A 15,783-nucleotide genomic window follows, 5' to 3' on the forward strand; every position below is an offset into this window, starting at 1 on the left:
CAACTTCTTTTTTGTTGTTGAAGGATAACTGTCATCATTCAGAAGTTTGCAAAAACGCAAATCTGACGGTATCACCATTAGCAAAGTATCAGGCGTTGCCAAATCTAATCTCTGCCTCAAGATGGTGTCTAAAGAAACTTGGTAAACGATTTTGTAGAATCTTTTTTTGTTATTAGTCTTATGCGAAAATTTATGTGCAGTGCGAAATTTGAACCAGTCATCGCACAGAAGTTAGTGAGGTTTAAGTATATTACCGAAATTAATTTTTACATCAAATGTTTTTTTTAAATAATTTTGCGATAACTAATTTTAATCAAATTTAAATTGTAATTAAATTTCGGGAATTTCGCTAAAAAGAAATTTTTAAGGTATTCCGTATTTCAAGGGCTTTAGGAGACATAGGAGAGCAGAAGTTGAAATTCACATACCATATAGACAAATCAAAAGAAGAAGAACTGAAATTGCTTTACAAAAATAAAAAAGAACAAGCTAGGAATTTCGCGAGCAGTAAGTTCCCCAAAAATTCTTGCAGGAACTAATTTTCGCGAAATTGACAAAACTTTGCAAACTTCGCAAAAATGAGTTCCCCTAAAATAGCCATCTTTTATAGAATTCAAGGTAAAACACAATTGTTTAGCAAATCTACTTGTCTATTGTAGAACAACAAATGTCCAACCATCACCATACTCACTCAGATGCAAAGTTAAATGACATCGACAAAAACATACAGGCTGGTGAAGAGATAGCAAATACCCACTCCGGATTGTTGGAAGCTGAATTCATCATTAAGACTATAAACACTGTATTGTCTGCAACCGAGGGAAATGACACTACGTGGGAACAAAATGCATTTAGAGATGGTTTGATAAAACAGGTTTTTCAGTATTTACTCGCTTTATACGGACAGGAAATCAATCATACGTAAAACATATTATCCTACGACAACTTGAGATTGACTATCCTAGTTCTGCTTCATCGCTTCTTAACCCCTGCTATCGCTGGTTTTCACCAAAGGTTTTCTTATTCTGTTTTTAGGAATCTGACTGCGAATCAGTAGAACAGCTGTCTACGCCAGAATGTATGATGCATGCAGTTAAACTTCACGTTAAGGCATACCTCCATATGCTGGCAGGTCTTTTAAATTGCCATGTTCAAAATTATTATGAGGGAATGGACATCTGTAAGGTGAGGAATATTTGTGGCATAAGGTGAGGAAAGAATAAACTTTATAACCAACGTTTTACCCTACATCATTGGATTAAAAAATAAAAAGATTTATTTTGATACTTTTTTGTTTAAATTGGTGTCAGCTGGACCTTAAAAACTTTGAAATCGGACTAGATGACCTTAAAAACCACTAGAAAAAAAAGTCCAAAAATCATTTTTCTCTAAATTGATACATTTCATTACATTTTGTAAGTGTTTTTCAGAGATACCTTTTGTGTCTGTGTGCCTATGAAACTTAAAAAAAACTCCCAAATTCGCGAAGATAACTGTACGTAAATTCTAATTAGTTGGCGGTCAATATAGCGTGGGAGGCACTTCCTAACAACGGAATCCTTAAGTTAACAAATTTTCGCGAATATTAATTTTCGCGGATTTCAATTAGAAACGTCTTTTCATTAAAATCTATCTTCCTATTTTTTTGGAAAAACAAAATGATTTTTTTTATGTTCTTTTTCTTGTTTTTCTGGATAAATATTCTTTTTTGTAGCTGATAAAAATAATGCTCAGTCATTGTGATACAGTATCCTCTCCACTTAGCGGGCAGTCTAAAAAGCGGACACTTTGGTCATACACCGGCCGTTTTCTAGTCAAAGTATCACAAAAAACTTTGCAAAAAGCAGACACTTAATTAGCGGACACTCTAATTAGCGGACAATATTTTTTGCACTAAAGAGCAAATATGGCTTTTCTTTCTCCAATTAGCGGCAGTCCAAAAAAATCAAAAGCGAGCAAAGAAAAATAGACAAAAATGAATAGTTTTTCTAACAGTTATTTCAAACATTTTACAACTTTTGTGTCTAGTTTGCTTTTACCCTTTAATTGTCAGTTTTCTTTATCAACAACTTTATAAGCGTAAAGACTAAAAAAATAGAATCTTTAATCACTTATCCATCATTTGGTCGAGAATATCCACCTAATTATGCGAAAGATAAAACGTCACTCGGTCCGTGAAATATTCACGCTGAATCTAACTGTAAACAATAAAGATGGCCGACACTGTGCATACATGTTTTGTATCAGAAAAAAATATTTGGAAAATACATTTTGGCAAGAAACTTTTATGGCTTCAATTAGTTTTAACTGTATGTAACTACACGCTACTTATGCTGAAATTAATATTAGCAGCCGACCAAGAGATTGTCTAGCTAGCTAGTTATAAAACAAGAAGTGTAGACATCTCTTTAATAATGGCCGTCGTCCGTCTGTCTCTACGCAGACCCCCCGCTGAGTTGGAAAATGATGTTACAAAAACATGAATATCAAATGCGATATATTTTTATCCACTTTGTTGCGACGGGTAGATATAAAGGACGGGCGAACCCGTGGGTTCTTCCATGGGCTAACAACTAGTGTCTTTAATAATAGCCGTCGTCTGTCTGTCTCTGCCCGGACCGCCCGCTGAGTAAGAGAGACGTGCTACGGAAACACAAATATCAAATGCGATATATTTTTGTCCACTTTGTTGCGACGGGTAAATTTAAAGGATGGGCGACTAACGACTAGTCTCAGACACACAGACAGACATACTCTATTATTATTATTACAGAGATCATTTGTTATTTTTCCTTGTGACACAAAAATCGGCTTTATTTTCTAATTTGCGGCTTAAAATGTAAAACTTTCCAAAGGGCGGAGACTTCGAATTAGCGGACGCTTTGGTCATACACAGATAGTGTCCGCTAATTTGAAAGTATACTGTATATAATAATTAGGCCTGAAAAATTAAAATTGCAAAAAAACTGGGAAAGCTCTGTATATTTTACAAAATTTTAAAATCAGATGACATAATCTATAAATAATAATATTACGTTTATATTGTATTTGCTGTATCTATATTTTTGCAAATGTTATTATCAGATCAACAGAAACGACACATTTGATGATTCTTGCAAATTTGATGAAACAACAGGACAGCCATTGGATGATAATGTAAATGATGTAATTCAAGTCAATGAGCTCACAGCGACGTTTTTTCCTTTTTGTGGCCGAGAAAGAATGACCAATCCTCTAAAGAAAGCTACAGTAAGAATATTTATTAATTTTTCTGGCATAGGGATTATTCTTTAATTATTTTGATGCGTTGTAAAACTGTTTACTCTGGCGTATTATTATTTTCTGGGTTAAAAGATTATTTTAGACTTAAGGCAATAAATATCTTATTCAAACGACTGTTTCTCCTTTTCCTTCAAAAAAACAGAAAGTATAACGCAAAAATATCAGCCGACGTCATTTTATTTATAAAATGCCGTATTTTCGCGATAATTGACATATTGAACAAACAAAACATGCTAAATATGCGATAACATCAAAAATTGGTTCCATCTTTGCAAAAAAAATTGACAAGATATAGGAACTGCTTTGTATTTAAAAAAATTAGCACAGTGGGCAAGCGAAACATGTTAAATATGATGATGACATTAAACGTCTTGTCAAATTGTTCAAAAATTAAAAGTGCGCCGTCAATGCTATATTTTTGCTTCAAATATACCTAAAATTATAATCGTTGTTTCAAACTATCATGTGAGGGTCGCAATGTTTTAGTCTGTTAAGTTTTCCATTAGAATATGTAATCGTTGTTGTAACTATTTTCTTTATATTCAATATATAGAAAGTTGGTAAATTGAAAAATTTCGAAACCCCTCACCACAAGGAGTTATTTAGGCAATTTTTTATACTAAATTCACGCAATTCAACTTGTTCTTTTGTCATAGATTATTTGCCGACTGCCGACTCCCGAAATGTGGTAATTGCTGCAAACATAGCGTGGCCATTTTTCTTAAACTTCGTGGTTTTTGCGTGCCCTAACGTAAATTATTTTGTATCTGCTTACCTAACCTACACATCTAAAAAAGTAGTACTTCTGAAGCCTACCAGTTGCGGAAAGTTCGCGAGTTGCTGTTTGCCATTTTCTTAGAATGGCTGATAAAGGGCCATTGTTTTAATATTTTCGTTGGAATTGCAGGCCAAGATTTTGTGAATAGTTTATTTACATTTAGATAACATGTTCACTCTATGCTTCGATAATTGGCACTGAAGGTAAAATATTTGGTCAAGCCGAAAACTTAGAAAGCTATAATGAAATGAAAAAAAAGAATCCAAATTTGTTCACAACAGACGAAGAAGGCCTGTCGATGATTAAAAAGTTGTACGAGGTATGCTTTCAATTATGTTTAATTTAAAAAGCATGGTGACATGGTTTGCTATTATCAAACGTTTGCTTTTTAACTTTATTTGATATTTTAACGGCGTTATTAACACGTTATAACGCGGACTGTAAAAAGTATACCAGTGTTAAAGTTCATCTTGCTTACTTTAAACTGATTGGCTCATCATTTAGAAGTGTCATAACGCATTAATAACAGCGTTACAGATTTCACAAAATTTCGAACGTAGAAAACTTTCGAACAATGCTCAGACAGACGTTCCAAAACTATGATTTCTAACCGTTATAACGCGTTAAAACGCTTCTTTACAGCAACCGTCGTTCATTGAGGCGTTATACAAGCGTTATAACGCCATACACTTAAAAGCTTATTCTAACCGTTATAACGCGTTATAAGGGATCGTCTCAACCATCATTTCACATTACACGATCTACGGCGGTCTTTTCGCTTTCTACGATCCTGTTTTCATGATTTTTAAACAATCTACGGCGATGTTTTCGCTTTCTACGATCCTGTTTTCATGATTTTTAAACAATCTACGGCGATGTTTTCACTTTCTACGATGCCGTTTTCATGATTTTTCAACAATCTACGGTGATCTTTTCACTTTCTACGATCCTGTTTTCATCTTACGATATGTCAAACGGGTTTTTGACAAGATTGTTATCGACGAAATAAAACATTTGCAGCTATTATTTTTTAGAACACTTGTTCTAAAACATAGTAGCTAAATATAAATGGAACCTTCACACGTTGTTGTAAATAAACTTTTTTTATAACAACGTAATATAATTGCACGCTGGCTAACACTGACGACAATGTGTAAGTTGGAAAGAAAATAAATTAATAATAAAATTTCTGATCTAAAGTTTACTTTTTAAACTCGTTGAACGCGAAGTCAAAGTTATTGTTTCATGATCGAATTTTGTTTAACGGGATTCGAAAAAACGCTGCTAAAAACAAAACATGATGGGATAGTGTTATTAACGCGTTATAACGCTGGGTGTTTTAACGCCCTTTTAACGCTTGTAGATCAAAGTTTTAAAGCAACGTTAAAAGTGGAAGCGTTATTACGGCGTTATAACAGCGTTTTAACAGCGTTATAATAATGAAACGGTCGAAAATTGCAAACCATGTCACGATGAATATGCTGCATTATGCCATGCTGCAGCAAAACCAGGAGTAGTGGATACTGATTGGCTGCAAATTAAATAAAGCTAGTTTTAGTTCTCGTGCAATTGTCTGTAGAATTAGAGCAGTGCAAATGCTGTGAGTAACAGGTGCCATTTCAACTAATATCTAATTAAATAAATATTATAATAAAATATTATGAGGTGCCTAGGAGGATTTGGGGTATGGGGTGCCTGGGAAAATTGTGGGTAAGATAACAAACCAAAATTTATTATCCCAATCTATCCCTGTTCGTGTTCAATATTATATGTCAATGTTTTATTCTATAGATCAACAAGTGTTCTGAGAGATGCCCTGCTGGATTTAAGTACTGTCTGTCAGAAAGGACATGCTTTCCTGAATGGGTACCATGTGGACACAGTTCTTTTCCTGATATAACATCGTTCATGCTTCCCAGAATGTACTCCAACTCCTCAATAAGTCCTTCAACTGCTGTTAAGACCTTCTCTAATGGTAACATCAGCCTCATGAATAGATATGACAAATTCCAAAATGATGGCTCCTGGGAATATAATATCGATGGTCATTGGAAAAAACTGTCTGATATCCCTGTAGAGACTGGAGTCAAACTAAGTGCGGACAGTTTGATTCGATACCATCAAAGTAAAATCAGTTTTGGCGTTCGAATGTTATATTACTACGATGATTACTCTGGTGTTCCATTGGGACAAGCAACCAATCCCAGTTATATGAACGTTGTGAAAAGAGCGTTTATGATTATTCATCCGGTCCCAACAAAGTCTAATTTTACAGTGTATTTCTCGAATAGAACATATATTTTAAATGAGGACGACTATTGGAATAAAGGTATAATGGTGGAAGACATTGTTAATATACACACGCCAGTGGAAAAAAATGGACAAGAGATACCTGACGAATATAGACATATAATTCCCCAAGAAGAATTGTCATTATTCCGTGTAAGTATAGAACAATTCGAACTGTCAAGGCCAGTTGCCCTAATACACAATAATCACCCAGAAGCTGGTCGAATGGAGTTAGAAGTTTATACAAATTACGGAGTAAAACACCCTTACCTGCAGGCAAGCCACGCGTCGTTAGATTACCAACATGCTCGATTTGTATTCAGACCTAGACACGACTATTTTGGCAACATAACTATTGATATCGACATATGCGATTGCTTAGCAAAATCAATTCTTACAACGCGCAAAACGGTGACAATTAATGTGGCAGTCCTTCCAATTAATGATTCTCCTGATTATGATAATGGACTAGCTGTTCTACCCTCTATTCCATATAACCTTACCACTAACCCTAACGATGGATTCCTGGTCAGAGACTTAATACAAGGTAGCAATGTATACGATGTTGAACAAGGTACAGATATTGGAATTGCTGTCTATAAGGTAGCCTCGGTAAATGCTTATGGTAAATGGCAAGTCCAGCATTCTGAGGGAAATTGGGTAGATATTGCAATAGAAAATCAAATGGATCCATTTAAATATAACCAACATCCAATTGATACGTTGGTTAATTCATATCATTTGGAAGCTAGTCAAAGAATACGTTTTCTGCTGAACAAAGATCTTCTTTGGACGTACAGCATGGCAGTAGAGAACGCATACCTTGTGTTTAGCTTTTGGGATCGCACCGACGGAAGTCAACTTGGTAACGCTTGTTTTTTAGTGTTTTTAACCCCATTTTACTGAGTTGAAAAATACAGGGTTCAGGAAAGTCGTTAAAATACCTGAAAAGAATAACTTTTTTGTGCTTTTTAATTCTTTTGATATTAAGTATTATTTTCGAAAAAAATAAAGATACCTCGGATTTAATATTTTTATTAAAATTACATAAAGCACGTCTTTAAACAAGACTTTGTACTCTTTACATGCTGCCATTTTTCTATTACAAATAAAAATATTGCACAAATAACGAGCTATAAGTGAAAGTTACTCCATTCTACAGTCAAGTAAAGTACTTTAACAGCATTCTTTAAACAGGTTTAAACAACCATACCATTGAAGAAATCATTAATTCTCGAGCCTATTCGCGACCTGTTCTTGGAGTGCAGCTTCGTAAAGGGTGCAATGATAAGCCTGGTTCAATGGCAAATTATGATCAGTGTGGAATATGTGGAGGAAATGGGAAGCGCTGTGTCGGTTGCGATGGTGTTTTAAATTCTGGTATGGTATTATGATTTTAACTATTGTATGTAACTAGTCTGTGGCCCGTGGAAAAATCTACGGGTTCGCCCAGGGTTTTTTATAATCTCAATACGTGCCTCTCTCTACTTGCGGTACCATTTTGCGTGACTAATTCGTGGAAAAATCCACGGGGTCGCCTGTCCTTTATATATCAAATTTCGTGTTTTCGTTACAGGACGCGTCTTTCGCTGACAGACAGACGATCGACGGCTATTATTAAAGGGATAGCCGGTAGCCCGTGGAAAAATCCACGGGGTCGCCTGTCCATTATAAATTGCATTTCGTGTTTCCGTAACACGACTTTTTTCTCGCGCACAAACAGATAGACGGAATGCGGCTATTACTAAACAGATAAATGAAATCGTGCTTTTGTGATCTATTTTTAAAACTAAGTTATTTACAAAAGTGCATAATGTTTGTAACGTCTCGATTATTCAGATATAACAGTAACTAGATCTTAATATTACAAATAATTCGCGACAGTAATAGTTACGGGACAAGTGTTTGCGATCAGACCTCCTAAAATTCGTGATTCGCGGTACATGTTTAAGATTTCCCAAAAATCGTGATTTACAGTTACTATTTTTGTGAATCGATGCTCTTATAAGTTATTATTTATTATTCGTTTCCATAATATAAATTATATGTTGCATATAAAGGGTGTGGATAACTTTAAGAAAAACAATTGTTTGCGAATTAGTGGGATACTAGTCGTTAGTCTGTGGAAAAATCCACGGGTTCGCCCATCGCAGCTAAGCTACCATTTTGCGTCACAGACAGACGGACGGACGGACGGACGTATACGGGTATTATAATATAGATTATAAGGTATTTTTTCATTAAAAATTACCATAGATAGAAAATCATTGTTTTATTGTGTAGACTTTTGTATTCTTTCTTAGTATCTGAAGTTTAGGGGAAGTGGTTTATCAATCTTAACGCGACATTTTACACCTTAATTTTAATTCATCAATTTAATGCAATTTTAGAAAAGCTTAGAAAGGTCTGACACATCGGAGCTCCAATAGTCATTTCTCGTATCCGATTTTCTTGATATACCGCAGGTTTTTTCATACATTTTTACATTAAAGGGGTTTCAACACGGGTGTTGGTTTTAACTTTTTAGTGACTTACACGAAAGTTGAAATAATGGCGGTGGAAAAGTTTATTGAATCGTTTCGTAGCCCCTTTAACTAAATAATAATGTTGAAATCCTTATATAAAATTCAAAATTATACAGAAAATTTGAACCCACTACAAACTTTTGATATTTTCTGTATCCAAACCTCCTTTTGAAAATAAGAGATGGAATGATAGAGAAGAAAATAAAAAACTTTTTACTACAGTGAACACCACTGTGTAGCTGTTTTCCTTGAAGCTGTATCAACTTAAAATCTTTAGCAAACTTATTCTCATGAACACAGGTACAATACGAGAAAAGTTTATTCTTTTAAAATTATTCTTTAGGCGCTGTAATCGACAAATGTGGAAACTGCACGGGCGGAACCACTGGGTTATCCTACAACTTCATGAAAGATTGTGCTGGTACGTGCGGCCAATCAGATTTCGGGGAATGTAACATCTGCCAAATGAAAGGGGGGAAATCAAAGAGAAACTTCAAAGATTGCCATGGCACTTGTTTTGGGCGTGCCAAAATTGATAAATGCGGTGTTTGTTCAGGAGGTTTGACAGGAAAGGGAAGATACGATTTACTCGACGTATGTGGCGTGTGCAATGGTGACGACTCCACTTGCAAAGGATGTGATGACGTTCCAAATAGCGGGAAAAAGATTGACTTGTGTGGTTATTGTTTGAGTCCTAGTGATCCCATCTTTGATCAGTCATGCGTGAAAGTTGTAAAAGTGGTTCCTAAGTCCGCGACAACAAGTGGTGGTGAAGAGCTCACAGTCCATGGAGCTGGCTTTTATGATAATAATATATACTGTTTATTGGTGGACTCAACGCATGACTATGATACGCTGTTTGTTGCAGGTATGGTAGCTTCTTAAGTTTTTCTATTTTTACAGTTTTTGCGTGTTATTTACCTTAAGGGTACTAAATTTTGCGAGAATTAAATTTCGTATATTGAAAAGATTTTTCTTGGGAACTAATTTTTGCGATTGCGTGACTTGCAAAAAATATTTTTGCTTTTTAATAAAACTTGAGAAAGTCGTTGGGTTTTTAAAACATTATTATCCTTAACAAAAATGACCTTTCTACTATAAATGGCCTAAGTATTTAGTATATGTAATAGTATAATTTTCCGAAATTGTGTCTTTTCACGGAAATTTATTTTCTCAAACTATGTGTCAAGAATTATTTCGTGGACATTACATTTCGCGGTATAAGACCCTGTTTCCAGTTGCTATTTTATCCTGTTTATCTTTCACATTAGCGCAAAAAAATTTTAGCAGTATAATGTATTATAAGGGAGATTGGACAGATTAAGAGAAATGAAAGAGTTAAATACAGGAGTGTTATAATTATTTATTCAGGTAGCAGAATGAAAACCCAATTTATGATTCAAACTCTCCAAATGTCTCCGGGTACCTACAATTTGGAGTGTTACATTTACGACAACAGATACATCATCGAAAACTTTCGCGTCTATGCTTCAGATGATGTGACCATAACGAGTATTACACCACCTCGTGTTGCTATTAATGAGAATGTCAACGTTACCATTAGTGGAAGTGGATTTATCAATACAGGTAAGTAAGTTTTTTTTAAGTTTTTTCAGAGTTCACTGTGACTTTTCCTTTCAAAGCCAATGATTTCATTAATAAAATTAAAATTCTCACTGGATTGTTTTTTCTAGACCTAGAAAACCCAAAAGGTTGTATTGGACGTTGTATTAAGTTAAAAATCAGTTTAGAACCTTAAAATTTAAAAACTTTTATAATACATATCGGCGACTGTGCTTAATAGTTTCTTTTTTTCTTTCTCACAAAACACATGCTTCAACAAAGAAAGATCTTTCTAAAAAACAGAGAATTGTGTTTTATAATCACGCTTATAAAGTGACCTTTCTTGTGACTTTTATAATCTGTTTTTCGTCATAGGTGAATTACGATGCATTTACCGTCAAGAAAATAAGTTGGTTCAAGTAACTGGTTTTTATGTTGATAGCACACAAGTCATCTGCCCTATAAAAACAAGCAGCAAGTCGATGATGTCAGAGCTCTCTGTTATATTTACCAACAAAGATATCCGTTATTCAGAATTCAAGCGACTTTCTAAAGTACCACTCGTTGTATATGCTCCTCCACCGCACATGTTATCAGCTAAAATGTCACCAGACTACAGAAGAATCTCCTTAACATTTCTACAACCTGCATGGAGCGCCAAGAAACAGTGTAAAGATCTATTCACTAAAGCCACTGTTGCAGCTTTGGGTTCAAAGTTTCGCTGTTTCTTTAAGGGAACGCGAGAGTTACGCGTAATTGTAGGTCGAGGAGCAACCATCAAGCCAGGAAAAACAGTAAGCTTGTTAAAAGATTCGTTTAAGGCTCGATTTCAACAGGTAGCTGATTTCATGCCAGCCACTGATATCTCCTTAGCAGGTTCAAACACACCCATTGTTCCAATGGCAGATATTTCCGGTCCCAACACAATTGGCGCCTGCAATAGATTGAGAATAACTGGCAGGAAGTCACGTGGTTCAGGAGGTAGACCATTAGTATACACTTGGGATGTTGAATTTGCACAAGATGTGAACGTAGGACTTTTGTCAAGCAATATAACAAATGAGTTAGCGAGCATAAAAAACAGATTATCATCTCTGTCGCCTTCCACAAATACTCTCGTTTTTAACAAAAATGAACTCGCCATAAGCACGCAAGCTGTTTACGTTGCATATAACTTTACTTTGAGTGTTACAAATTTCCTAGATGTAGAAAGTGTGAAGGCAAGTCTAGTTACAACGAAAATTAACACTATCCTACCTAAAGTCAGTGTACTCGGTGGAAGAAGGCAACGTATAAAAACGAAACGTTTAAATAAAATTCAAAGCCGAGCAAGAACTCCGTCTTGTGTGGACGCTGTTGGTGGATTAAATTTCGATTGGGATATCAACGATTTCTCAATTCAGTTAGACGATCAGTCGAAGCACAGTGCTAATCTTTACATATACCCTGGCACACTAGAAGGTGGAGAGACATATACCCTTACATTACTAGTATCATTGAAAGCCGATCCTATGATTTCCACAAGCGTTACTATACAGCTAGATGTTATCAGTAGTCCATTAGTTGCAAAAATCAAAGGTGGTAATAGAATTGTAAGCAAGCTAAGTAACTTTGTCTTGGATGGATCACTCTCGTACGATCCTGATAGAGGAACAACTGAGGAATGGTTTGAGTGGTCATGTTATGACTCTCATAGCCATCCTTGTTTTATTCCGAACATCAACAACACGGACCAATACGTACGCCTCGAATTACCATCAGCAAGAAAGGTGATGATTAACAGCGATCTACTGGACGTTAACGGAACTTATTTATTTAATTTAAATTATAACAAAGGACTTAAAACATCATCTAAAGCAGTGAATATAACAATTGCTCCAGGCAACCCCCCTAAAGTGAAAATTTTTCCACGACGGAGTGCTAAAGAGAACACCGAGAAGGCCATTAAAATTCGTTCGAAAGTATTTAGTAACAGTGGAGATACGAAGATATGGGTAGAGTGTGTAAATACAGAGGAATATGCTTTTGTTAACCTAACAGAACCTGGAGTTCTTCTGACCCCTATTGAAATGTACAGAACAAGAAGGGGTATGTTTCCATTTGGAATTGTCTTAAATAAAGGTGTCTTAGATGGGGGATTGGCATATAAATTCATAATATATGCCGAAAATAGTGATGGTTTGGGACGCGGAGAGCTTGTTTTGGACACAAATTCCCCTCCTGCGATTGGTTCTTTCGAATCTGACGTTCTAAATGGTACTGCGTTAACGACCGACTTCACACTGAACTCGGTGGAAGGTTGGGAAGATGACGATGATGATTTACCATTGACATATAAATATGGCTTTTATGCTGGCGAAGGACACAAACACTATTTAGGCGCACCAAGTTTTGAAAACGAGGTTAGCATCAAGCTACCTAGTGGAGACCAGAAAACAAATGGCTCGTTAAATTTGTTTGTAGAAGTTTCTGACGTTCATGGAGCGATGTCAGAGGCGTCGTTAACAGTAACTGTTTCACCTCCAACAATGGATTCGTCAACAATTATCAATATAAAATCGTCAGTGGATGAAGCTATTGAGTCTGATGACCTGTCTTTGGCATTGAGTTCAATTTCGTCAACAATTACAACATTTGAAGAGACCACACCAGGTAATCCGATTTACCATAAAATCAATTCACGTTTATTACAGCAGAGGCCTGATATAGACTTTTACGGTTCTTTTTGTGTCCAAGCGCCAAAACCTATTCGTTTCATTGTTATATAACAACATGTTGTTATAAATGCTGATCTGTCTGGTTAATAAAATAAATATAAATTTATTCTTTTGTTAGGAAAGTGTCCCAGCTATTAAGAATAACTCAAATCTCTCCACTCGCTTGTTAAGAACTGGATTTAGGCAGCAATTATATGCAAATATTGACGGTAATTTGACATGCATACATTAAGATCAGCATAAGTTTCGTTTCATAATTTAAACTCTAGACCATTTTGTTTCTTCACTTAAATAATTATTATTTTTTATCCTTACAATAAGTTATAAGAATTTATGACAATCGCTGATTTGTGCTAAACAATTTTAGTATTATAAAAACTTTCCATAACTTAACGTTTCAGTCGTTTTAAACGGAAACATGACAGATAGCGAACTCGAGGAGGCAGCTATATTATCGGACGCGTTGCAGGAGTTTAAAGAAAATGTCACCAAAAGTGTGCTTGCAATGGTGGACGAAGTAAAAGATACAGAGACGCAAGACATCCTGCTTCAATCGATCAGCGAAATGACGAAAGGTGGCGAAGAGTTCGACGACTCAACAAAGTTACAGGTTGTATCAAAGGTGACTAGCATCGTAAAAGATCAAATTGGCGAGGTCTCTAAAAGAAAAAGAAGATCTATTGATGAAGGTGGCTCTTTAGATGATGGAAAGACACCAGAAGAGGTCAATAATTTTCATTCCTTGTGCTATTCTCCCTAGTTGAAGCTTAAGTAAACGCTTTTTATACTAAGCAACGTGACTTTCTTTAGACTCTCTCTTGTAGAGAAAATTTTGGAACGTTAAAACTAATTTGACTTTGATTTAAAAAGGCTACTGTCCATATTGATATTTTTTTCACATTTTTTGTTTTAAAATCAAAGCCGAACCATAAGCCTGAATTTTCCATAAAAACGCGAAAGTTTTAGGAAGACTTCATTAGTACGTGTACGTAAGTGTCGCTAATTCATAGTTCTTTTATTTGATACTTTCAGGTAAAAACAATTCTCCAAACATTTGATAACGTCATCACACCAACGAAAACGGACAACGTCACAATGTCAACGAAAAAAACGTTGACAGATCTTACCACAAGTCTTCTCTCTGCAATGTGTAAAAACATAGCTTTCGAACAGCCTGCAGTCGTAGCCGAATCTTCGCTTGTTTCTCTGCAAACAGTCAAGAATAATTTCGCTGACGCTGACAATGTCTCTATAGCTTTGAGTGACGGAAGTGATGGTAACAAACCCATCAAAGTTCTCTTTGGTGACGAAATGCAATCAATGTTCGAATTGTGGACATGTGGAGCAGAAAATTGTTCCGGTGAGTTTTGTAGCACAAAAAACCGCTACAAATTCTAGCATATCCTGTGTATCTTAATATTAATGATTTTCCAGTCAAAAACTTTTTTTGGTACTACACATGAATTCTCACCACATTGGATGTTTACTGAACATTGTCTTTAATTATTTTGTATTAAGGCACCTGCATTGGATCTGCCCAATACAAAGATGATTTGTTTTCAAGTGACTTGGAAGATACTTACATTTCAGACATTGTGTCTGTGCAACTATATGATCCTGAGATTCATTCTGTATTATCTGTTGGTATTCTATCTAAACCTGTTATTTTGGAAATTCCCTTGAGAAATGGCACTGACTTGAGTTATAAGTACAAGGTAAGAATCGAAATGTATATTTATTTACGAATGCGGTATTTTGTATAAAAATCTAAAGCAAAACACGATGAGTACCATGGTCATAAGATCATGTGATGACGAAAAAATTGATTTATACGCTTAGTTGAATAACGAATATGGTTTCAAGCATAGGTTTGAAACAAAGGTTTGAATTTCTTTCTTCTCCTGTTCCTAAAATGAAAACGGTAAGAAAAGTAATTGCCTTGTTCGAGAACATAATAGATTACTAATAGCTGTTCAAAAAGTCTTGTCCTGGCAAAATTAAGGCTATAAGGAAACTGGGGTTTATTCTAATCAAAATAATAGGAAAATTCTGAGGCTCAGGTCGAGAGGCTTTGATCACTACTATCATTGTATCAGGTCGTCTGGCCGCACACTGCTTTAGTATTGTATAAGACATCAGAATTCTTCCCATTTGCTTCCAAATTTATTTCCTAAACAAGATTTCTTTGTTTTCAGTGTCAAATGTGGAACGACTTCACCAATACATGGGCAAATAATACTTGTGTAAGCGGAAACAAAGTCAAAGTAATGGAGTCACTCCCACATGCTGTTTGTGAGTGCTATCAACTTGGAGTTGTTGGTGTCGTAGCAACCCATATAAAGAGTGATAATATAACTTTTGGTAACGCATCTATCAAAGAAACGAACCCGTCTCAAATCGCCTTAGGTATCGGAGTTATTATATTTTTTTGCTATTATTACTATACGACTATTTGGGTTGCCTAGATAATGAATGTTCAAGAAATTGTATTAATTATTTATCTGACACTTTGAAGGTATCATTTCATTTACCAATCGAGGTTAAGCATCGTCATATACAGTCGTCTTTTGAGTTCGTTTATATAACAACCTATATTTCCCAAGCTCGTTAACAACTTACCTTGACCTTA

At 35.4% G+C, this 15,783-nt stretch overlaps 1 protein-coding gene across 1 annotated transcript in view; it reads left to right on the forward strand.

Annotated features, from left to right (window-relative positions):
• Positions 1-15,783, forward strand: part of LOC130644459 (uncharacterized) — a 31,616-nt gene that overhangs the window by 15,164 nt on the left and 669 nt on the right. The window contains exons 10-23 of the mRNA XM_057450079.1: positions 24-141; positions 660-874; positions 1,036-1,185; positions 3,085-3,249; positions 4,224-4,379; positions 5,852-7,214; positions 7,547-7,729; positions 9,218-9,742; positions 10,246-10,461; positions 10,813-13,089; positions 13,556-13,878; positions 14,187-14,514; positions 14,673-14,869; positions 15,350-15,560. Of these exons, the coding sequence (XP_057306062.1) occupies positions 24-141; positions 660-874; positions 1,036-1,185; positions 3,085-3,249; positions 4,224-4,379; positions 5,852-7,214; positions 7,547-7,729; positions 9,218-9,742; positions 10,246-10,461; positions 10,813-13,089; positions 13,556-13,878; positions 14,187-14,514; positions 14,673-14,869; positions 15,350-15,560 (6,427 nt within the window). The remainder of the gene's footprint in view (positions 1-23; positions 142-659; positions 875-1,035; positions 1,186-3,084; positions 3,250-4,223; positions 4,380-5,851; positions 7,215-7,546; positions 7,730-9,217; positions 9,743-10,245; positions 10,462-10,812; positions 13,090-13,555; positions 13,879-14,186; positions 14,515-14,672; positions 14,870-15,349; positions 15,561-15,783) is intronic.

The sequence above is a fragment of the Hydractinia symbiolongicarpus genome, chromosome 5 (genome assembly GCF_029227915.1).
Source record: "Hydractinia symbiolongicarpus strain clone_291-10 chromosome 5, HSymV2.1, whole genome shotgun sequence".
Classification (NCBI taxonomy): Eukaryota; Metazoa; Cnidaria; class Hydrozoa; order Anthoathecata; family Hydractiniidae; genus Hydractinia; species Hydractinia symbiolongicarpus.